Source organism: Cetorhinus maximus, chromosome 1 (genome assembly GCF_964194155.1).
Source record: "Cetorhinus maximus chromosome 1, sCetMax3.hap1.1, whole genome shotgun sequence".
Classification (NCBI taxonomy): Eukaryota; Metazoa; Chordata; class Chondrichthyes; order Lamniformes; family Cetorhinidae; genus Cetorhinus; species Cetorhinus maximus.
The window spans coordinates 186,755,158-186,778,937 of NC_135879.1; the positions used below are offsets into that span (position 1 = coordinate 186,755,158).

The following is a 23,780-nucleotide window of genomic DNA, read 5'->3' on the forward strand; positions in this document are numbered from 1 at the left end:
CATTTTGCATACCACTTTTCAGTCAGGACCTTTAGTTTTGCACATACATATTTCAGAATACCAGTTCCCTCCCTGTCATTAGATTTTCTAGTATGTAATGCCTGACTGAAAAGCAGAGCTTAAATGGATGATAGACGGGAATTTAGACGATAAAACACTAGGGTTTTACTTATTTGAGAGATCCATTGAAGGGGACAATTCATTCCAGACTCACAGCAGGAGGAAGCCGGATTGAAAATAACATAAAATTCAACTCTCTCTTCTGAAACCCTGAAAGACTATGATGCCACGGAGCAATGGATGGAAGAAAGCAATTTACTGATGTATAATAAAGCAAGGAGCTCCAAGAAGCTAGAGGTGGATTGTTATTGTTCTATTCTGGAATAGCTGAGATATTCTGTTAATTAATTTTTTAATAAAATTAAATTTTTAATAAATAAAGCTTTAGTGACTTCTTCTAAATTCTTTGAGTATAAGTAGCTGGACGATTGAAGTTGATTTGGCAATGGGAATTTGAATTAGGAACCTGTTCTTCACACTAGGTCTCTTCCTGTAAGTATCTGAGTGAGAGAACTATTTTTAAAGAAGCTGCCACTGAAATACCATTTAAAAACTTAACATTAAGAAATATCAGCACTCAAAATTTGATGACAAGGTTTATGCAGAGTTTGAGTTTAAATCCCTCAATTTAGCCTTCAGGCTTTAAGTCACAATCCAGATTTTACTATATTAACAATTTATATTTAAACATTTAAATCTTTATCAGGCAATTGCAAGGCAAATATTAAGTTTCAAATAAAACCCTGAACAACTGAGTCATAGCGGCATTATGGCACATAAGGAAACCATTCGGCCCATCCAGTTCCTGTTACTCTCTGGAGCAACCCAGTCAGCCACATTCCCCCCGTTGTGTCCCCTGAAAGCTTATTTCCCTAAATTTCCTTTTGAAATCATTTCTCATCTCGGCTTCCACTACCCTTGTAGGCAGTGAGTTTGAGGTCATTACTAGTTACATCCCCCAGTCTTACCCAAAACCTTGAATCTGTGCCCCCTGGTCCTTGTACCATTAGCTAACAGCTTTCCTTTGTCTACCTTGTCATAATCTTGTACACTTCTATCAAATATCCCCTCAATCTCCTTTGCTGCACGGAGAACGACCCTAGCTTCTTCAATCTAACCTTCTAGCTAAAATGCTTCATCTCCAGAACCATTCCGGTAAATCTCCTTTACACCCTTCTAAGGGCCCTCACATCCTTCCTAAAGTGTGGTGACCAGAACTGGATGCACTAATCTGGTTGTAGCCTAACCAGAGCTCTGTAAAATTTCAGCATAACTTTTCTTGTACTCAATTCATCTATTTATGAAGCCCAAGATCACATATGCTTTGCTAACCCCACTCTCTCAATATGTCCTACCACCTTCAAAGATATGTGCACATGAACCCCCAGGCGTCTCTGTCTCTGCACACTCATTAGAACTATGCCATTAAGTCTATATTGTCTCACCCTATCCCTTCTGCCAAAATGCATGATGTCACATTTCTCTATGTTAAATTCCGTCTGCCAATTGTCTCTCCATTCTGCTAGCCTATCTATGTCCTGTTCATTCAATTGATATCACCCTTAATATTTGCCACACCTTAAAGTTTGGGAGTATTGGCAAATTTTGATATTTTACTTTGTATTCCAATGGCCAAGTAATTTATATATATCAAAAAAAGCAGTGATCCCAGCCTTAAACCTTGGGGAACACTGTCTACCATCCTCCAGTCTGTAAAGCAGCCATTTACTATGACTCACTGTTTTCTGTCCTTAAGCCAATTTTTTATCCAAGCTGACACTGACCCTCCTATTATAAGAGCCCCAATTTTCTTAACCAGCCTTTCATGTGGTATTTTGCCAAATGCTTTCTTAAAATCCATATAGACAGCATCCACTGCATTCCCTTCATCAACCTTCTCCATTACTTCATCAAAAAATTCAATTAGATTAGTCAAACACGATCTGCCTTTTACAAACTCAATACCTCTCCAGATGCCTGTTGCTTTTTTTCCTCTGATTATTATTTCTAAAACATTCCCACCACTGATGTTAAACTGACCAGCCTGTGGTTATTAAGAATATCGTTACACTGTTTCTTGAATCAGGCTGTCACATTTTCCACTGTCCCGTCCTTTGGCACCTCCCCCATATCTCAGGAAGATCAGAAGCAAACCTTCCATTATTTTTTCCTCCCCTTTATTTAGTTCCCTGGGATGCAAGGTGTCCAGGCCAGGCCACTGGATTATCCACTCTTAAGCATAGCCAGCCTTTCCGTTGCATCCTGCCTATCAATATTCATCCCATCCTTTACCATCTCCGCTTCAACTGATATTTTGTCAGCATCCTCTACCTTAGTAAAAACCGATATTAAGTACTCATTAAATATTCTAGCCTTGTCCTGCACCTCTAAGCATATATCATCCTCTTTGTCCTTAATAAACCCTACCCCATTTACATGCTGATGCTGGACTGTTGACCATGCACATCCAGTCAGTGTTTTACTTTGATAAATTTTGGTGTAGAAACCCAGCATTTTTCATATTGAAAAAGTATAAATTTAGAATATGCTTTGGATCTTGTACCTGGCAAAGCATTTATTTCCATCCATGTTCTCAGTCTGAAATGTCCAGGACTACTGCTGAGTTGTTGGCTACTCTTCCAAAAAGTTGTTTTGGCCTGATGATGTTATGAGGTTTCGAAGTTTTTTTTTTTCTGACTCCATGGTTTTGAAGTAAAGACAAGTTTACATGTATGATATTTATTAACTATGAAAGAAACATTGTCCATGGAATGAAACAAGGTTTGCTGAGTTTAAAAATGTTCTTTGTTGTGAAACCGAGGGGCTTGGTTCTGTTATTAACATGTATCTACATGCATTCACTTTTTTTTAAACCAGTTTCAATACTGAGCATTTGTTTTCCTCACATACATGTATCAGGGCACCAATTATAATCTGACTTTCTGGTATGTAATGTCTGTTTTCCTCTATACATTTCATGTTTTTTTCTCTTGATGCTGTGCAAATAAAAGTATCCAAACAGTGGAACTGCTGATTTTTTTTCTTGAGTTTTGTACATGCAGAACAAATTCTAATCAAAAATTTGATTGCTTCTCTTCTGTTTTTTCACTTTTAATTGACGTCATTGCAGTGCTTCTGAAAGTCTCAAATCTTGCTATTTTCTCGCTACTAAAGTTTCTCAGTTTCATTACTATCTCTGCTGCTTCACTGAAAAAAGAAAAAGAAAGTACTTTTCACAACCTGTGGACGTCTCAAACGCTTTACAACCAATGTGTTGTTGTAGGAAATGCACACAGCAAACTCCCATAGACAGCAAAGTGATGACCAGATAATCTTTTTTTTTTGTCATGCTCATTGAGGGATAAAAATTGCCCTGGACTCCCCTGCTCTTCTTTAAAATAGTGCCATGGGACCTTTTGCATCCACCCAAGCAGACAGATGCTGCTTCCATTTAACATCTCACCCAAAAGACGATACCTCCAACTGTAAGGCATTTGATCAGTGCTGCACCGGAGTGTCAACCTTTATTTTTGTGCTCAAGCCCTGGAGTGGGAGTTCAACCTGGAACATTGTGACTCAGAGGCAAGACTGCTACCAAAACTGAGCCACGGTTGACATCTCTTTGTTTTTCTTTAACGTCCTTACTTTCCATATTCAATCTTTTACTCTTGCATCCACCAACAATTTAAATTTCTCAATTTCCCATCATGTGCATATTGCAAATTTGTGTACAGCAACCGAATGAGGCTCTGAAAAATTCCCAAAAATTCTTCTTTATTTGTATACATCCCCTGGTGAATGGGAAGAATGGAATGGGAAAGTAGAAATCAAGGCCTTAAGTGGGGTCTATTCAGATATCCTGTATGTGTTAAATTTGCTTTTGTATAGTTTTGTAGAAATTAAAGTTGGATATATAGTTGGATATATTTCAGGTAAATTCGGCAAAACAACTTATGTTCTCCCACAATTGTTGCGTAGAATTGAAGGTTTTGCAAGTTAGAACAACTAATTGGGCTTTTTGGACTGTTCCCATATACAAAATTTTTCATGTAAGTAATTGAATGTAATTTTAAACTATCAAGTTCTTCAGGCAAATTAACAAAGCAAACTATGTCAGTAGGAGGGCCGATTAGCTAAAGTGGATTGGGAAAGTAGATTATAAGATATGATGGTAAACAAGCAATGGCAAACATTTAAAGAATTATTTCATAATTTTCACCGAATATCAACCCCATGAGAAATGTCCGACAGTAGTTAATGAGAAGTTACAAGTATTATTAGAGTGAAGGAAGAGGCTGATAATGTTGCCAAAAAGAAAAGTAAACCTGAGGATGGGGAGAAGTTTAGGATTCCGCTAAGGATGACCAAGAATTTGATTTTAAAAAAAGAAAATATAAAAGTAAACCAGCAAGAGATGCTAAAAAGATTGTAAAAGCACCTTATAGGTATGTAAAAAGGCAGAGATTAGCACAAGTAAATGAGAGCCCCTTGGAGTCAGAAGCTACGTAAATTATAATGGGGAATATAGAAACAAATACTGTGTTATTTGGCTTCATGGTAGAAGACTCAAAATATATCCGGAAATAGCGGGAAAGAAAAGTTCCAGTGAGAATGAGGAACTTAAAAAGTCAGTATTCATAAAGAAATAGTACTGGAAAAGTTAATGGGATTATAAATTGAAAATCTCCTGGATCTGGAGGCCTGCACACTAGAGTTTTAAAAGAGGTAGTTATAAAGATAGTGGGTGCATTGATTTTGATCTTCCAGAATTTCCTAGATTCTAGGCCCCATGGATTGGAAGGTAGCAAACAATAACCCTGCTATTCAAGAAAGGAGAGAAAGAGTGAACAGAACTTAGGCCAGTTAGCCTGACTGGGAAATGTTGATATTCAGAGGACCCAGGTGGTCTGATTCACGAATCACGAAGGTACAATGCAGGTACAATCGGCAATTGAGAAAGAAAATGATTTGTTAGCTTTTATTGCAAAATGATTTGTTTAAAAATGATACGTTTAAAAAAAAGTCTTAACTACAATTATATTGGGCCTTGATGAGATCACACCTTGGAGTGCTGTGCACAGTTTTGTTCTCCTTACCCAAGAAAGGATATACTTGCCTTTGAAGGAATGAAACAAAGGTTCACTAGATTGATTCCTGGGATGAGGGATTGTCCTGCAAGGAGAGATTGAGAAGACTAGGCCTATATTCACTGGAATTTAGAAGAGTGAGAGGTGATCTCAATGAAGCATAAAATTCTTAAGGTGCTTAACAGGGTAGATACCAGGAGGATGGCCCTTGGCAGAGGAGTCAAGAGCTAGGGGTCATAATCTCAGAATAAAGAACAGCAAATTAGGACAGAGATTAGGAGAAATTTATTCACTCAAAGGGTTGCAAATCTTTGGCATTCTCTGCCCAGAGAGCTGTTGTTACTCAGTTATTGAGTATATTGAAGACAGAGATTGATAAGTTTTTGGGAATCTAGGGATTTTGACCATGACATAGCAAGATGGAGTTGAGGTAGATGATCAACTGTGATCTTAAATTTTTTTATGCAGCAAGTAGTTAACTCCCTGAAAGAGTGTTAAAGCCAGATTCAGTCATGACTTTCAAAACGGAATTTGATAGGCAACGGTAAGGAAGAAATCTGCAGGGCTCTGGGGAAAGGAAGGGGGAAATGATAATGAACTAAATTACTCTTGCAGAGAGCTGGCACAGCCTTGATGGGGTGCATGCTCTCCTGTGTTATAAACGTTCTGTGATTTTACACTGCCCCAATTGTTTAAAGGAAGATGTGCCTACCTTGCAGGTGTGTCTACTTTTATTTTTTTCTGTGCTTTGGAACTAATTTTTAAAATGGTCTGTAAGCAGACATTTTGTGCAAATATTCCCTGATGTAACAAGTTCTGCTCCCTTAGCATCATGAGTATTACACAGTGGCTGAAGGGTATCAGTCTGCTTGTACTATCACAGTGGCACACTACCATGATATCACATGTAGGGAGGGCTTTGCACAATATATTTGCTTCTTAGTTACTTTCATTGGCATATTAACATCAAAGCCATCTTCTAGTTGTTCAGAATTTCCTTACTTAAATTTTAAAGTGAAATAAAAGCAGCTATGTAATTGAATTCCATTATGGAGTAATGTTTTATTGTGTATAGATTTTGAATTTTTTAGTTTACATTTATTCAATGTCACATATTGTATTGTGACCCCATGATAGTAAATAATCTAAGAACATTGGCCCTTAAAAGAAATTTGGCCGCTTGTGATCAAGCAATGTTCTCCATTCCCCTACTTTTCTGTATGCAAACCTTTTCCTGGATTGTGCCTCTGAGTTGTTTTTCTTGTCATTGTTAGCCAAAGACTCCCTTTAGCTGACTCATGTCATTAACATATATTTTATCTTTCCACATGCTGATGGAGTTACTGTGAATTTTTAACATTTTATGTTATTTCTTGATTTTTCTGCAGGCTAGAGATCTTAACCTAATCAAATTGGTCTTGATTAAATCAATGTCAGCAACTGCTGAAACTGATTCCTGACTTCAAAACATGCATTGAATTCTGTAAATCACTTCCTGTGTCCCATTCGCATAGTACCTTTCTGCTGTTTCCAATTGTGCCATGATTCTAAAGTGGAATCTTGGTCCGAATTCAGGACAAAAACTTAACGCAGCGCAGTAACTGACTGAAAGGATATGCCTTCAGGTATTGAAAGTACTTCTGGGTCTTTGCTGAAATCAGAGGTTATGCTCCATTCCTAGGTTACATAAGGAATGGTTAAAGGAAGCATCCCCAGATAAATCTCCATAATGAGGTGCAAGTTCCTCACTGCTTTCACAATCGGGGTCCAACATTATCTGTCTGAAACTTTTATGTTTAAGAACCAGTCTTTTGTTGCCTAATGCCAGCTTCATTTATGTGTCCAGCGTGTTTACAGCTGACCAATGCACTGGTGCTTTCACTACTTACATTGGGTATTGCCTTAGTGTCATCTTAGCTCAGGTAGTAGCTCTCACCTGTGCTGCATTGTTGGACATGCCCTTTCATTTTACCTACTAAGATAAAGAGCGATGCATTGGGAAGAGGAGATGTGGGTTGGCAAACTCACATGCTGGCACCTTCCAAATCCACAAACTCTACCACCTGGAAGGAGAGGGGCAGCAGATTCATGGGAACACTGCCACCTGCAAGTTTCCCTCCAAACCACACACCATCCTGACTTGGAAGTATATCACCTATCCTCCACTGTCGCTGGGTCATAACACTGGAACTTCCTTTCTAACAGCACTGTGTTTGTACCGACACCACATGGTCTGCAGCGGTTCAAGAAGGTGGCTCACCACCACCTTCTTGAGGGCAATTAGGGATGGGCAATAAATACTGGCCTAGCCAGCAACACCCACATCCCAAAAGAATAAACAAAAATTAGCTAATTTTCCTAAATTTTGATAAGGTAGTTTGGACTCTGACCCAGCAGGCATCATTTTTGACGGGTGAGAGTAGATCAAGAACTCAGGTTGCTACCTGTGATTTCAAATTGGAGTCAGCCATTTCAGGATGACAAGACAATAAGACCCCCCCCCCATTCCATTTTAACTGTCCATACTGTTCAGTTACCACTGGGTGGAAATGTGTTGAAATTCTCCTCTAAGCTTCAACTGAGTTGCCTGATGCTAGTAGCTTTGCAAAAATATCAAACCAATTACCTTGTCTTTTCTGAAGGGGAAACGATGAGGTATCCATTTCAGGATTTGTGTCACTATTGAACTCTGAGCCTAGGGTGTAAGGTTGACTCAGTGCATGCCTGTTTTGACAAAAATGGCCTGCTCCAGTTCTTGTTTCTTATGTTGTTATGTCATAAAGTGTGGCAATTGCTGCTCTCTTCAGGTGCAACAGCAAATAGATCCAGGGATAAGCAAAGTTACCACTTTATGCAGAAAAAACCTCTATAAGTTACATATTTGCACATTTCCTGTATGTGATCTGCCGCTTTGGGTCAGTGCTGTCACTTTCAGATCCATCTTCCTATTCAGGGGTGCATTGCTTACTTCGATTTCTGTATGATTCGCGTTTTTAAAGCACAAGCTAAAGAGTGGATGACTTTCCATTCCAGAAAGAACCCACTAGCTCTAGAAACAGAACCCAAAATATAGGGCAAGATGCTTTATTCAGATAGGACTCTTCCAATGCCACCAAACTCACTTGGGTGAAACTTGTACCTAAGCATTCATGGCTACTGTGCAAATACTGGAGCTTTCGTGGAAAAACTAATTTTATACTATTTTAGTAGGTGATAGTTTACCAAATAAGAGAAAAAAATGTTAGATTATCCATTTCTATGTATAGTATTTCTTATTTTACAATTTCCACATAGGAATCTTTCTTCTGGCTGACGCCTTACTTCTTATTCTGATTCACAATACATATTGTTAATAATGTTGATGCTCAAATGCTCCAGCTATTGATTGGGGTTTAACCCCCTCACCCCCCAATCCCCCGAATCTCTGGTCAAAGAACTAGGTGCATGCTTCATAAAAAGGCCTTGTGTACAAATGAGTGGAAGATGATTATCTGACTACATGGGGCTAATTCTTTGAAGGAGCAGTATCTGTGCGATGTGTCAGAATCCATAAATGAAAATTGTATCCAGACCAAAAGCATGTATTCTTAACATGATAAATTAGAATTTCTTGCAGTATGCGTGTATTTAGAACTATCGTAAGTAACAAAATGCAAACTAAATAATTATAGCAAATTGTGTGTAAGAGAAATTACACGAGTGAAATTTATGAAATCTATTCCCAAAATCTTGGGATGGTCAGGTGCTATCCTGTCAGTGATGCAAGCACCAGAAAAAATTATGCCTGGATATATTGATGAAAATGGTGATCTGAATATGATTCACAAAATTTTAGGCAGGTATGAAATTTGAATAGGTTTACAAAGAATATGTGCATTTTACAGTGTGGAGTTAAATTACATCTAGTATTACACTGGAAAATGCACTGTAGTAGTGTAAAGGATAGTGATGCTTCATTCCGTTAGTATCTCCTAGAAAACGATGTATGATGAGTTTATGAAAAGGGACAGAATTTGCTCAGGGAATTATAGAACAGTCAGCTTAACATCAGTGGTAGGAAAAAGAATGGAATCCTTAATAAAGGTGCGAGCAGAGGAACATTTAAAAATTAGAACTATAATAATGAATAGTCAGCATGGATTTCAAGAGGGAAAATCTTGCTGGACCAAACTTAATGGGAAAAATTTTCCCCCCGTTGGTGGGGGGGGAGGGGGGGATGTGCGGGAGCGGGCACGCCTCTGATCGGCACCCCCAATTGGGGGCGCATCGCCATTTTACGTGGGCGGGCCAATTAAGGCTATGTGCTCCGTGTGTGGGCGGAGGGGGATTCCTTCAGCCGGGAGTATGCTCTTTCACGCATGTGCGCGAAAGAGCGCACTGATCTTCCTGAGGCTAAGTGCTGCCTCAGGGAGATCAGCTCCGAATTAAAAATTGTTATACAAACGATAGAAAAATTTCCCTGACATGTCCCCTCATGTGACACTGTCACATGAGTTGGGACATGCCCATAACTTTTATTGAAACCTTTATTTAAAATTTTAAATACCCTCATGAAACCTCATCCCGCCCGTGGATGAGGTTTCATGCTTTTTCTGAAGCCCGCCAGGGCTCCCGGCCTGCCCGCCAACCTTAAGGTTGGACAGGCAGGCCCATTAATGATTTTAATTAGTTTCTCAATGGCCTTAGGAGTTCCACCCGACGTCACCTTGCGTCATTTTACGCGTCGGCAAGTGGGCCCCGCTCCCGCTCGCCAACCGGAAGATCCTGCCCAATGAATTTTTTGAGGAGGTAATAGGAGAAGTAGACAATGCAGTAGATGTAATTTACCTGGACTTTCAAAAGGCTCTTGATAAGATGCCCTATAGTAGACTAATTAAGAAGTTCAGGGAATGTGGAATTGAGAAAAGTGGCAGAATAGATTGCTAGCTGATTTTAAGACAGAAAGTGGAGAGTGGGAGAAAGGGTAATTATTCAGAGTGACAGAAGATTGGGATGTGGCGTTACACAAGGAACAGTGCTGGGACCACATTGTTGATATCAACAGTGGGATCAAAAGCACAATTTCTAAATTTGAAGATGACACCAAATTTGTGGGGGTGGTGGGGGGAGTGGGTGGAAAATAGCCACTACTGAGGATGAGTATAACAAATTACAGAATAATGTTAATAAACTTGAAGAATGGGCAAATGATCAGCAATGAAGTTCAACACAGATAAATGTGAGGTTGTACATTTTGGTAGTAAGAATAGAGAAGTCATTTATTACTTGGAAGGTACAAGTCTACATGGTACAGAGGAACAAAGGAATCTCAGAGTACAAGTACACCAATCACTATAAGTTATGCCACAGGTTAGCAAGGATGTAAGCAAAGCAAACCAAGCACTAGGCTTTATTTCTAAAGGGATAGAATTGAAACATAGTGAAATTTTGCTAAGCTTGGTTAGACTACATTTGGTGTACTGCATGCAGTGTTGGTCACTATATTATAAAAAAGATATAGGCCAGGATTTTTCCTATGGCGGGCAGGCTGGGTGGGGGCGGGCACGGAGCCCATGATCGGCTGCACACTGCCATTTTACACGGGCGGGCCAATTAAGGCCCGCCCAGCGTAATGCGCGGCTGGTAGTGCTCAGCGCTACTTGTGTGGTTGGGGGGAGGAGGGAAAGTTGGGGCCTGCGATCTTTCGCATGGAGCTGCCTCAGAGAGATTGAATGTATAATAAAATCATAGAATTGAATTAAAAATTTATTCAAACATGTCCCAACTCATGTAACACTGTCACATGAGGGGTCATGCTTGTAAAGGTGGGAAAATGTATTTATTTATTTTATAAAAGCTTCAGGAAACCTTATCCCACCCGTGGATGAGATTTCCTGAAAAACGCAAAGGCCGCTTGGGCTTTTCACCTGCCCGCCAACCATAAGGTTGGACGGGCAGCATTCTTAAGGACTTTATTTTCTTAACGGCCTTAATAGGTCCTTAACGTTTCAGTGGGCACGCAGCCAATTCCGGCGCGCGCCTGCCAAACGAAATATCATGATCGCGCGCGATGATGTCAAGACGTATGCCCGACATCATCGCGCGTCATTTTACACGTCGGTGTGTCGCGCCCACCCCCGCACACTGACCGGAAGATTCTGTCCATAGAGACACTCGAGAGGGTGATGAGAAGATTTACAAGGATGCCGCTTGAAATACATGGCTATACATAACAGGCTCTCTTGAAAAAGGGAGGGCGAGGGATGACCTAATGGAGGTCTTTAAAATTATGAAACGTTTTGATATAGTAGATACAGAGAATGTTTCCTCTTGTGGGGAAGAACATAACTAGAAGCCATCAATATAAGATAGTCACCAAGAAATCCAATAAGGAATTCAAGAAACTTTTTTACCCAGAGAACGAGAATGTGGAACTCACTGCCACAGGGAGTGGTTGAAACAAAGCATTAAGGGGAAGCTAGGCAAGCTTATGATGGAGAAGAGAATTGAGGGTTATGATTATAGATTTAGATGAGGAAAAATGGGCGGGGACTTGAGTTGAGCATAAATGTTGGTATGTACTGGTTGAACCAAATGGTTTCTGTGCCTTATATCCTATGGAATCCTGTGCACCTTCCCTGGAAAAGATGGCAAGCAGGAGAATACCAAACCTGATGTGTTCAGCTCTTTTCCTGAATGTAGTGCTCATGAAGGTGAGGAAGATTGCAACATGATATAGCATATTTACATGTAAGAAGTGATTCTGTGATCTAGCAATACCGTTTTTAATGGATGGAGAATTACAGGCTGAGTGCTTGCGACTTCCTGGAACACTGTCCCATTGCATGGTGTTCCCAGCTCGCAGAGTCACCCTTGTAAAATGAAGCCTCTTGTACTGTTTCAATAATGTGTCTTGGCTTCAACTTCTCAACATCAAATCCAAAAGCTTCGATGCTTTTTTTATTCTCGCATCATCTATCCTGTTGTATTTCTAAGTTCTGAATTAAGGGCAGTGTTGTGCTGTGTCCATGCCCATTAGGAACCGGATCAAGACTCCTATTTATTTCCCATTTGATTCCTTACTGCCATCAAAGGATAGGCTTTCACCTTTATTGCGCTGAGTTTGAATCTAGATCCCAGAAGTTGAAGAATTTTTGAACAACATTAATAATGTCCCCATTTTCTTTGTGCTTTGTGTGCTGTTGTCTTTCTACATTTATTTTCATCTGTTGATAATGACTCCGATATTTTGTTTTTCTTTTATGAACAGATTATGGCAAAAACAGACGAATTATAGAAACCCAGTTGGGAGACTTTCTTGTTTTTTTGCGTCGTGTTATCTCCTTCAAAAATGTACAGAGCAATATTGTTTCTGTGAAATGGATTGATCCACTCTTATTGGTAGCTACACGGATGCACGAAACAGGTGAAACGGCTAAGTAGACATCTAACCTGATAATTATCATATCCAACTAAAATCAAAAAGTTTGAGTAATAATGCAATATTATTGTATGAAAATTATTCATAATGTACTCCAGTGTCATTTAGTCAGCGCAGCTATTAGATTTTCATAAAACCTTTATTAACATCCTTTATCAGTTATCTGAAAAGTGCTTTTCTCATTATATTAAGTAAAGTTTAGAAATAGTAACTACTTTGATAGTTTCAGAAAGTCAGCAAGTATTGGTCATCATGTGGAGAGTTGTTCAAAATGAATAAAATTGTAAATTCTAGAAATTGGCTCACATAATTGCAAAGTATGCGGTTGATTTGGTCGGAATGGTTGTGGAATGCACTTAGCAGTGAACCTGTGTTTGTTTACAACCATCAATTCTGTAGTTTACGTGAGGGACCAATGGTTATTGCAGTAATAAACAATAATAAATCAAAAAGATGTGAAATTGTCATTTAAAGCTATTGAATTACCCATTTAAAAATGGGTTTTAGTCCTGTGATAGGGAGTTGCTTGCTTGTTTTATTTAATTTACTACTTATGAGGATATATTGTAAATGTATGACACTGATTTCACTTGTTCTTGCTTAGATTGGTACACAGCCTAAATCTTTGTACTTCTTGAAACAGAACTTTAATTCTCTCAATTTATTCCTGATTTGCTAATGAGTTGACAAGCTAGTAATACAACTTTTAAAATAAAATTTTCCACCAGGTGTTCCATTTGTACGCAACTTACGTACCAAGCTGCTAGCATTACATATTTTAGAGTCCCTGCTGCCTGCCTGCTTTGAACCGAACCAAATTAAAGAGGTAAGACTTATTGGTGTACTGGACCAAAAGGTTAGGAAGTATATATAGTTCATTTTGACTCTGGATCAGAGCTCCCCTGATTTAAGTCAACACACTGCCAAGCTAGATATGACAGCTTAATCACTTTACTTCTGGGACATTCAAAAACTCTTTCCTTTTTGTATCTTCCATTTTAAAATGTCAAGGGTACCAATGGTGAACAATATAATTTTTGAAATACTTTCACCATTATTAAGCTGAATTCATTAAACTTGTAACAGCTTCCTGAACTGTGTGTAGATGAGCTTCCCCTGAGCATCATCAGTTTTTTTTTCAATTGCTGTTTTCAGGACAACTCTCCAGTTTACCCTTGTTGGTTTTAAAAAACAAAATGTTTGTCTTTAAGAATTAATTGTTTATAAAGTTGCAGTTTTGGAGTCTACTCAAAAGGAAGCTGATTTTACTTCCTTTGAAATAATTGATTCTCCCTCTCAAGCTTTGAAGTCCCCAAATCCTTACTCCAATGAAACTAAAAAGGAGGATGAGGGTCAGGATATTTCAAGCCAATCTGTTTCTAGCCTTTTTCTTCTGTCAACCTAATGTCACAGAAGTAAACAAAGCTGCCTGCTCAATGAGTTTCTTTGGGCCATAAGGAGGGAAATTTCAGTTTCACTAATTATTTTGACACCCTTTTTTCTGGGATCCTGTGGTTTTGTAACCACAGTTATTTTTAATCCATTATTTTTTTCTTAAGTCCTAATAATGGCTTTATTTAATTTGAAATATCATTCATTCATTTACAATGGAATGCTGGTCCAACACAGGGTAAGAGCTCAGACATTATGTCCAATCAGGCTTCTTTGGCCAATGACCTTGCCAATGTAAAACCACATCACAATTTCCATGGCCACAAGGATAAAAAGCATGATTTAATTAGATTGATGCAAATTTGACCAGAACTACCTTTGCAGTAGCGAACAACCCCTTTTTCAAACCAGACAGTTCTTTGTACCAGTGATGCATGTGATTGGCAACAATTTTCAATATTTGCTAAATGACTAGTAGACTACATCTTCTAATGTTCCCATCTGGATGGAACAAAACTCTGAATAATTGATGGCTTTTAAATCTATTGGCATGTCATGGAGTGTAGCTGTAAGCCTGCAACTTGGAACATCACTAGCCCCTTCACCAAGCATTACTGCTTGGCTGCCATGAAGACTCATCACGAAATGTATCTTCAAGGCAAGTGTTATATTTTGTCCCAGAAAATCCAATATCTTTCTCTTTAAGTATTGCCTAAGCTGAATTCTAACAGGTTTATAACGGATATGAATGAGGTAAAATGAGGTGTTACTGACCCTGTTCTGTGATTTTCAGAATGAAGAAATAATTACTTGTTAAAATTCTTTTCTTCAGTAAACTTCTTTGGGATAACTCATAACTGTTGATATGATGGAGAATTAGAGTTTGGTAATAGCAGAAGAATATGAAAGAGTGGAGAAAAAGGTATTAAAATGAAGGAAGGAGCAGGGATAATTCTCAATTGAGGTGGAGCTTATTTGTATAATGCAAAGGAAGTAGCAGGATAAGCGTTGTGTTATAACTGATGCTCAAAATTTCTTTAGGGATGTTACTTGTGTAATTCTCCCTGTTAATAATCTGAATTTATCCCTTGAGTATGGAATGTTATACCAGGTCAGTAATCCATTATTTTTCAGTGTTTCGTTTGATTTTTATCTTTTCCCTGGTGAAGCATTCATAATGAATATGCCATTGTTCTTGTTAGACAAAATAAAAGTCATTAAATATTAGGAAGAGTTGTGATTTTGGAAGTGTTTGTATAAAAATGCAGCAAAGTAAAGGTACCACAGATGTCGGCGTATAAGTCAACCTTTGAAGCCTTGAAAAGTCCCTCCAAAAACGGGGGTCGACTTATATACCAAGTACTAAAGTAAACCACCGGTGTGGGTGGTTGCCATCTTTTTCGTTTGCTATGCAGGATTTCTCTATGTGGGCATGTCTTAAACTCCTGCACATCTTTGCAACACAGCCCATACTGCCTACTTGATACCTTGGACCCAGTTATAAGCTATCAAGAAGTAAAACATGCATTTATAGGCAGCAAAATTGAGGCTGACTATGAATGCGAATTTAGAATGTCATGGCTGAAAAGGAAGGGGCCATCTTATACTTATATAATATATGCAAAAACGTAATTTCTGGGGCTGAAAAAAATGGTGTCGTCGTATATGCCAGGTCATTTTATATGCTGTGATCCAAGGTAGTTTGAGTATAGACTATGATTGTGACTTCCTGACAATCTATCATGCTTTAAATGTGATTTGACGAAACATATTCAAGATTACAGCCTTAATAAAATCTCTCTTTTCAGACCTTGGAGGGGCTCTTCAGTTCTCTTTCTGCTTGTATGTGGGAAATGCCACTTGCTTTAAGCAAAAAGGAAAAAGAAGTGGATAAAGCAAATGAGGTATTGAAAGAAGAAACGAGTTCTGAATCAAAACAGGCAGTGTTTTATATGTACACACAGAACATAATTTATATTTACATAGCATGTTTAACATAATGAAATGTCATAATACAGGTTACAGGAGCATTTAAGAAGTTACAACACTGAACCTGACAAATCGACCCAACCAATCAGTCGGCCTATTGGGAAAGGATAAATAGACTTTTCTTTTGAAAAGAGAAGGCTAAGGAATGGCCTTAATAGAGGATTTTAAAATTATGAAAGGTTTTGATAGAGTAGACTCAGAATGTTTCCACCGTTGGGGAAGCACAAAACTAGACGCCATCAATATAAGATGAGCACAAAAAAAAAATTCAAATAGGGACTTCAGAAGAAACTTCTTGGTCCAGAGAGTGGTGAGAATATGGAACTCGCTACCATAGGGAGTAGTTGAAGCGAATATATAAATGTATTTAAGGGGAGACTAGATAAGTATATGAGGGAGAAGTGAATGTAGGGTTATGCTGATAGTTGAATGAAGCAAGGTGGGAGGGAGCTCTAATGGAGCATAATGCTGGCTGGCATGGACTGGTTGGGCCAAGCAGCCTGTTTCTATATTGTATTTTTTGATACAGTCAAAATCACTTCCAGGGTGAGTGTTTGAGGCAGAAACTAGCAGCGTTGAAGATTAGATTGAGTAGTTGGATGAAACAAAGGGATAAAGGGGACAGGTCAGATAAATATGGTTTGGAATATTTCCTTGCATAGAGGATTGTTTTTAATGTGGGGAGCTGAGCGGGTTATGGGAGGGAAGGGGAGAGTGGCTGCAGGTCCTGAGAAGTGAGGTGGTGGGTGGGTTAGGGAGGAATGACTGCATGTCCGGGGGAGTGGGGGGTGGGGAAAAGGACTGGCAAAGAGGGGTAGGGGTGGAAGTGGGGCCCAGTCCAGGACCCAGGGTTTGGGCCCTGACAGTTTCTTCTCTCCCACATTAATTAATGTTTTATAATGGTTTACAATTTGAGTCCAGTTTATAAAGTATTTCCCTTTTATCCCATCACAATTAATGCTGCTTTCCCACTCCAGCTCCCAACATTCAGATGGAGAAATCCAGATAGAGTGGAAGGTGGAGAAGGAGGAGGGGATGAGTGAGTCGGGGTAGTTGGGGAGGAAGGGAAGGGTTGAGTGCTGAGTATGTGGAGGGAGGTGGATTGGGAAGAGGTCGCTCTGTGGGGAGAGTTGCTGATTACAATGTAAGTGGCGTGGGTTGGGAGAGGGGCTTCACTGACTCTTCTGTCACCATGGAATATTGAGAGTTTGACTGAAACCTACATGTTTTTACAAAGTACTTTAAAAACACAGATTTTCATATTTATATGATGTATTATTTGTTGATCTACAATGCAAGAGCTTTGATAATATACCAAATCTTACTATGGTGTTTTGTTTTTGCTGGAGTCACATTAATTTTCAATAGCTTTTTTATATATATATTCGTTCATGGGATGTGAGCAACCCTGGCAAGGCCAGCCTTTGTTGCCCATCCCTAATTGCCCTTGAGAAGGTGGTGGTGAGTTAAAAAGGTGTCATGGTGGAAAATAGTTCGCGAAGCACTGCCATAGTCCTTTGCTTTGCTTTAGATGTACATATTCCAGCAAGGTCATGTTCTGTTGTTAGCATAGACTTCACCCAGCATTACACACATGAATGCCGAAATGCTGAGATCACTTCACTGATTTCATACAAATGCATTGATCCACATTCTTGACATACATAGAAGGTAAACAAAGGGAAAATTAATGTTTCTACCCCTTGAAGTCTAATAATTCCACCCTTTTGAACTGGCCTAGAAGCATTTGCATTTCACTATAGATCATAAAAAGTGCTATAATTATAATGATTCCTGTAACAAAAAAATGTCAGGCCTTTTTTGTCTTTGGCCACTAATTTTCAGGTCCTTTTTTCTATCCACTCTCACCCCTGGCCCCTGCCACAGTACTGAAATGGCTTTGTTCGAAGGCGCAAATGTCATCCTATATGACTGCGACAAAGGTAAATCATCCCTCCTCATTCTTCTCGACCTATCTGCAGCCTTTAACATGGTTGATCACACCATCCCCCTCCAATGCCTGCAGTACAGCTAAGTGGAATTGCGCTCACCTGGTTCCATTATTTTCTACCTAATCACAGCCAGAGAATCAGTTGCAATGGCTTCCTTCCCACTCCTGCAATGTTATCTCTGGTGTCCCCTAAGGACTTTTATTACTCATCTACTCCTCCTATTACTCGTCTACATGCTGCCCTTCAGCAACATCATTCAAAAACTGTCAGCTTTGATGTGATCTGACTACATCCAGCTGTATCACACCTCTACCTACCTCAACCACTTTCTCTAAATTATCAGATTGCTTAACCAACATCCAATACTGAATAAGGAGGAATTTCCTCCAATTAAATATTGGGAAGACAAAAGCCATTGACTTCGGTTTCCGGTACAAACTCTGTTGCCTAGCACCAACTTCATTCATCACCTTGGCAACTGTCTGAGGCTGAACAAGATTGGTCACAAGCTTGGTTTCACATTTTGCCCCAATATGAGCCTCCTAACACATCTGCACTATCGTTAAAACCTTTGCAAGCTTTCCTGACTCCGCCCCTGCCTCAGCTCATTGATCACGAAACCCTCATCGATACCGTTTTACCTCAGTGCCATAACTATTTCAATGCAATCCTGGCCAGCCTTCAATGTTCTATCCTCCATGAACTCTGGTGATCCAAAGCTCTGCAGTCTGTAAGTTGCACCAGGTTTGGTTCACCCATTGCTCTTATACTTGCTGACTTACATTGGTGCCTGGTTAAGCAAGACCTTAATTTTAAAATGATTTTTTCAAATCGCTGCATGGCCTCACCCCTCGCTATCTCTATAATCTCCTCAAACCCTACAGCGCTCCTGATATCTATGTTTCTCTAATTCTGGCCTCTTGAGAATCACAATTTTAATCAATCCACCATTAGTGATCATGCCTTCAGCAGCCAAGGCCCTAAAACCCTGGAACTCCCTCCCTAAACCTCTCTACCTATATACATCGCTTTCCTCCTCTAAAACTCTCCTAAACCTCTTTGACTAAGCTTTCAGCCTTGACAATATTCTGGCATTGGAACTGAAGGCTTGTGCTCCAGAACTTGCCGTGTCCCTAGCCAAGCTGTTCCAGTACAGCTACAACACTGGTATCTACCCAGCTACGTGGAAAATTGCCCAGGTATGTCCTGTACACAAAAAGCAGGATAAATCCAACCCAGCCAATTACCGCCCCATCAGACTACTCTCGATCATCAGTAAAGTAATGGAAGGGGTCATCAATAGTGCTATCAAGTGGCATTTGCTTAGCAATAACCTGCTCACTGACACCCAGCTTGGGTTTCGCCAAGGCCATTCAGCTCCTGACTTCATTACAGCTTTGGTTCAAACATGGACAAAAGAGCTGAACTCCCAAGGTGAGAGTGACTGCCCTTGACATCAAGGCAGCATTTGACAGAGTGTGGCATCAAGGAGCCCTAGCAAAAAACTGAGTCGATGGGAATCAGGGGGAGAACTCTCCGTTGGGAGTCATACCTAGCACAAAGGAAGATGGCTGTGGTTGTTGGAGGTCAGTCATCTCAGATCCAGGACATCACTGCAGGAGTTCCTTAGGGTAGTGTCCTTGGCCCAACCATCTTTAGCTGCTTCATCAATGACCTTTCATCATAAGGTCAGAAGGATGTTCGCTGATGATTGCACAATGTTCAGCACCATTCGCGACTCCTCAGACACTGAAGCAGTCTATGTCCAAATGCAGCAAGACCTGGACGATATCCAGGCTTGGGCTGACAAGTGGCAAGTAACGTTCGTGCCACACAAGTGTCAGGCAATGACCATCTCTAACAAGAGAGAATCCAACCATCGCCCCTTGATGTTCATTGGCATTACCATCACTGAATCCCCCACTATCAACATCTTGGGAGTTACCATTGACCAGAAACTGAACTGGATTAGCTATATAAATACTGTGGCTGCAAGAGCAGGTCAGAGGCTAGGAGTAGTGTGACGAGTAACCCACCTCCTGACTCCCCAAAGCCTTTCCACCATCTACATAGCACAAGTCAGGAGTGTGATGGAATACTCTCCACTTGCCTGGATGAGTGCAGCTCCCCCAACACTCAAGAGGCTTGACACCATCCAGAACAAAACAGCCAGCTTGATTGACACCACATCCACAAACATTCACTCCCTCCATCACCGACGCACAGGAGCAGCAGTGTGTACCATCCACAAGATGCACAGCAGGAATTCACCAAGGCTCCTTCAATAGCGCCTTCCCAATCCACGACCACCAGCATCTAGAAGGACAAGGGCAGCAAATAGAACTCCTGGAACTCCCTTCCTAACAGCACTGTGAGTGTACCTTCACCACAGAGACTGCAGCGGTTCAAGAAGATATCTCACCACCACCTTCTCAAGGGCAACTAGGCCCAGCCAGCGAAGCCCACGTCCCATGAATGAATTTTTTAAAAACCTGCCGTAATATCTGTTTGTGTGACTTGGTGTCAAATTTTGCTCCAGTGAAATACCTTGGAACTTATTGTATCTTAAATATGTGCATATAGATACACAATTTCAAACAAATTTATTTGAATTTTCACTCTTAATTTTATTTCACATACACCAGTTTACTACCCTAGTAAGTCACCTTTTTAGTTTTTCTGCAGTCATAATTAAGATATTTGAGATAGTAATTGAGGTAGTTCTTTGAGCAGAAGATATCCAAAATATTTCAAGAATTAAATTCTCCAATTATAAAGATTTAACCATACTAGACGTGTTTTACTTTAGTAGTTCTGAATGTGAACTTTACTGAGTGTACGTTTTTGTTTTTGTTTCAGATAGAGGATAAAGAGGATGACAATATACCCATTAAAGAGTTTTCATTTGATCCAGATAAAATGGTTTGCTGTGTTATGGAGTCTGGAAATGTTTTATCTCATGGTGCAGGGGGCAAAGGATATGGCTTAGCAACAACAGCCATAACATCTGGCTGCTTTCAGTGGAAGGCAAGTGTGCTATTTAAAACTGCCTGGAAATAATAGATATTAAACAATTATAAACTAAAGTATAAAATCTAGTTTTCAGTTGTACCTGTATCAGTCATTGGCTTCCATCTTTTTAAAGAATAGTTGCACCCAATCTAGTAGTGCAATTCCCAACATTAGGTAATGACCTAGCACAGTTTTAAATCTCTGAATGTCAGTTTTTTTTATATCAAATTAGTAATTTTCAGTACTTTGAAGATGTGATTCAATAGCAATAAGGTCTTAGTACCTTTATGATAGCATAAACTGCAAACTGTCCAGAAGTTTACATATTTAACCTATAGCTTTTACTCTTTAGTCAGATCTCAATACAGTATGTGCTGGAATATGCTTCATGTTATGGAAACAAAATATCTAGGCAAACAATAGTTTTTTGTAAAATGCAAGATCACCTATACATTCCTTATCATAAGTTAAACCTGTAGGGGCTATCAATTACAAGCAGAGAGGTAATTGTACATTACTTTGTCAAATTGACACTTACTTTATTAATGACGGTGACACTGGTTATATCTGGAAAGAATGACCAGAATCCTTTCATTTTGTGTGAAAGGATCAGTTAGTCCACCAGAAGTATTGTGGTTAAAAACCACCCTCTGTGGCTGATAAATGTTAAAAGATTTTGCACTTTATTTCCCCATCAAAGAGAGATTAGAGAACACATGATGTTGCTAAATGTTAGCAACTTGGTTTTATGTCCTTTTCATACCTGTGAAATTTTAAGCAGGCATACAGGCTCATTTAGAGTACATCAATTAATTTTCCAAGTCTTGATCCTGCTTTCATTTTCAGGAGTGCCAAGGCTCCAGAAAATCAGTTAATCTACCAGCTTCATGCTGTGTGAACCTGAGCACCTACCTAAAATTCCTGCTCTCGCTCGACAGCAGCACTCTGCTCTGCCCTTGGTTATGAAGCTAGATGTGCTATTTAGAGATAGGTGCATGCTGGAAAGGTCAATAAAGTTAGCAGAGCGTATACCTCACCATGCTACATTGAGGTGATGGCCTGGGCCTGTTGGAAACTTTTGCAGGTGGGACTTTCAAAGAAAGACTTGCATTTATATAGTGCCTAATATGATTTTAAGATGTCCCAACGTGCTTTGTAGTAAATAAAGTTATTTTGAAGTGTAGTCTCCGTTGTAATGTAAGAAATGGGGCAGCCATTATGAGGTGCATGTGGACCACACCTAAATCATTCCAATCATGGAGTTGAAATGACAGTGTAAATTTGCCTAGCTGTTCCACTTTCCTGTTTTAAGAGGTGTAGCAATGGATATGTGCAATAGCAGTGATTAATCGGGTAAACATTTCTAAAAGTAAAACATAATTTTGTTTCAACTTTTTTTGATTTAAATCAGGGCACTACATATCTTTTTTGCCTCAGATGCAATTGATAAATTCATGTTTTTTCTCGTTAATTTGTGCACAGTTTTACATAACCAGAGAGAATAAAGGTAATGAGGGTACATGTGTTGGAGTATCACGGTGGCCCATCAGAGATTTCAACCATCGTACAACATCAGATATGTGGCTTTACAGAGCTTACAGTGGAAATCTCTACCATAGTGGGGAGCAAGGCTGTATCCTACCCAGTTATACACAGGGAGACTGTATAACCTGTGTCCTGGATGTGGAAGCAAGAACAATTTCATTTGGAAAGAATGGTGAGGTAAGAAAATATGCCGATGGCCTGGCATTCAGAGTGGTTTCTTAAGAAATATAACTTAGTGCATCAAGATTTTACATTATGTAATAATAGAATAGAATTTTGTTTTAAAATGGTCCTCAAGTGTTTAAAAGAGAGAAAATATGAATTTATGCTATGTAATAGCTACTTATTTGATTAAACTTAAGGTACTTTGTGGAAAGTATGATAATGCAAGAACTATGTGAATTTTTTCTAATTGTAGTTTTTCTGCGGTAGCTTAATTGGACAGAAAGTAGTTGAAGCTTCAGTATTAGATTCTTCATGTTATTAATGGGCCAGATTTTGCGGTCAGCAGCAACCGTTTACTACACTTGCAGTTGCTGATAGCTTTTCTATGGGGTTTTAATGCTTGTAGTCCTTTCAATTAGCCATCCAAAAAACATGGCATCCTTTAACAAGCATCTGGAACCTGTATGAACAGAGAATCTAACTGTATCACCTTAACCAATCAGGCTGATGAATTGTTAATGCGCTGCACAGCAACTGAGCCAGGAAGAAAGAACAGAAAACACTGCAAATACTTAGCAGGTCAGGCAGCAACTATGGAGAGAGAGAACAGAATTAAAATTTCAGGTCAATGACCTTTCATCAGAATTGGAAGAAATTAGAATTGTAACAGGTTTTTAAGTCATGCAGCAATAGCAGGAGGGGCTAAAAACAAAAGGAAAGAGTAGAAAGCAAGAGAGATAAATGACAAAAGGAATGATGGTACAAAGCAAAAGGAGATGGTAACAAGTTAACAAACAAAAGATAGGCCTAGAGGAGGTGTAAGTGGGTCAAAGCAGAATTATCCCCAATAGCTGCCGTTCAAAAAAAAATAGGGCAGAGGTTTTAATCTGAAATTGTTGAATTATGTGTTGAATCGAGAAGGCTGTAAAGTGCCTAAGAGAAGGATGAGATGGTGTTCCTTGAGTTTATGTTAAACTTCATTGGACCAGTGTAGGAGGCTGAGGGCAGCGAGGTTAACGTAGGAATGGGACGGATAATTAAAAGGATAATTAAGAGGTTCGGGATCATGCTTGTGGACTGAATATTTTACGGTATACGTCCAATCACCCAGTCTGCCTAATGTAGAGGAGATCGTGTCGTGAGCAGTGAATACAGTAT

At 39.4% G+C, this 23,780-nt stretch overlaps 1 protein-coding gene across 8 annotated transcripts in view; it reads left to right on the plus strand.

Moving 5' to 3' along the window:
- LOC144685847 (putative E3 ubiquitin-protein ligase HERC1) overlaps nucleotides 1-23,780 on the plus strand; it is a 429,767-nt gene that overhangs the window by 178,646 nt on the left and 227,341 nt on the right. For 7 of the 8 annotated variants that reach the window (XR_013577800.1, XM_078550801.1, XM_078550834.1 and 4 more), the window contains 5 exons: nucleotides 12,397-12,552; nucleotides 13,296-13,393; nucleotides 15,768-15,863; nucleotides 20,760-20,927; nucleotides 22,395-22,634. Coding sequence is in view for 7 of the 8 variants with exons in the window: in XM_078550801.1 (XP_078406927.1) it covers nucleotides 12,397-12,552; nucleotides 13,296-13,393; nucleotides 15,768-15,863; nucleotides 20,760-20,927; nucleotides 22,395-22,634 (758 nt within the window). In the remaining variant the exon portion in view is untranslated. The remainder of the gene's footprint in view (nucleotides 1-12,396; nucleotides 12,553-13,295; nucleotides 13,394-15,767; nucleotides 15,864-20,759; nucleotides 20,928-22,394; nucleotides 22,635-23,780) is intronic. The other variant, XM_078550844.1, reaches the window with a different exon arrangement.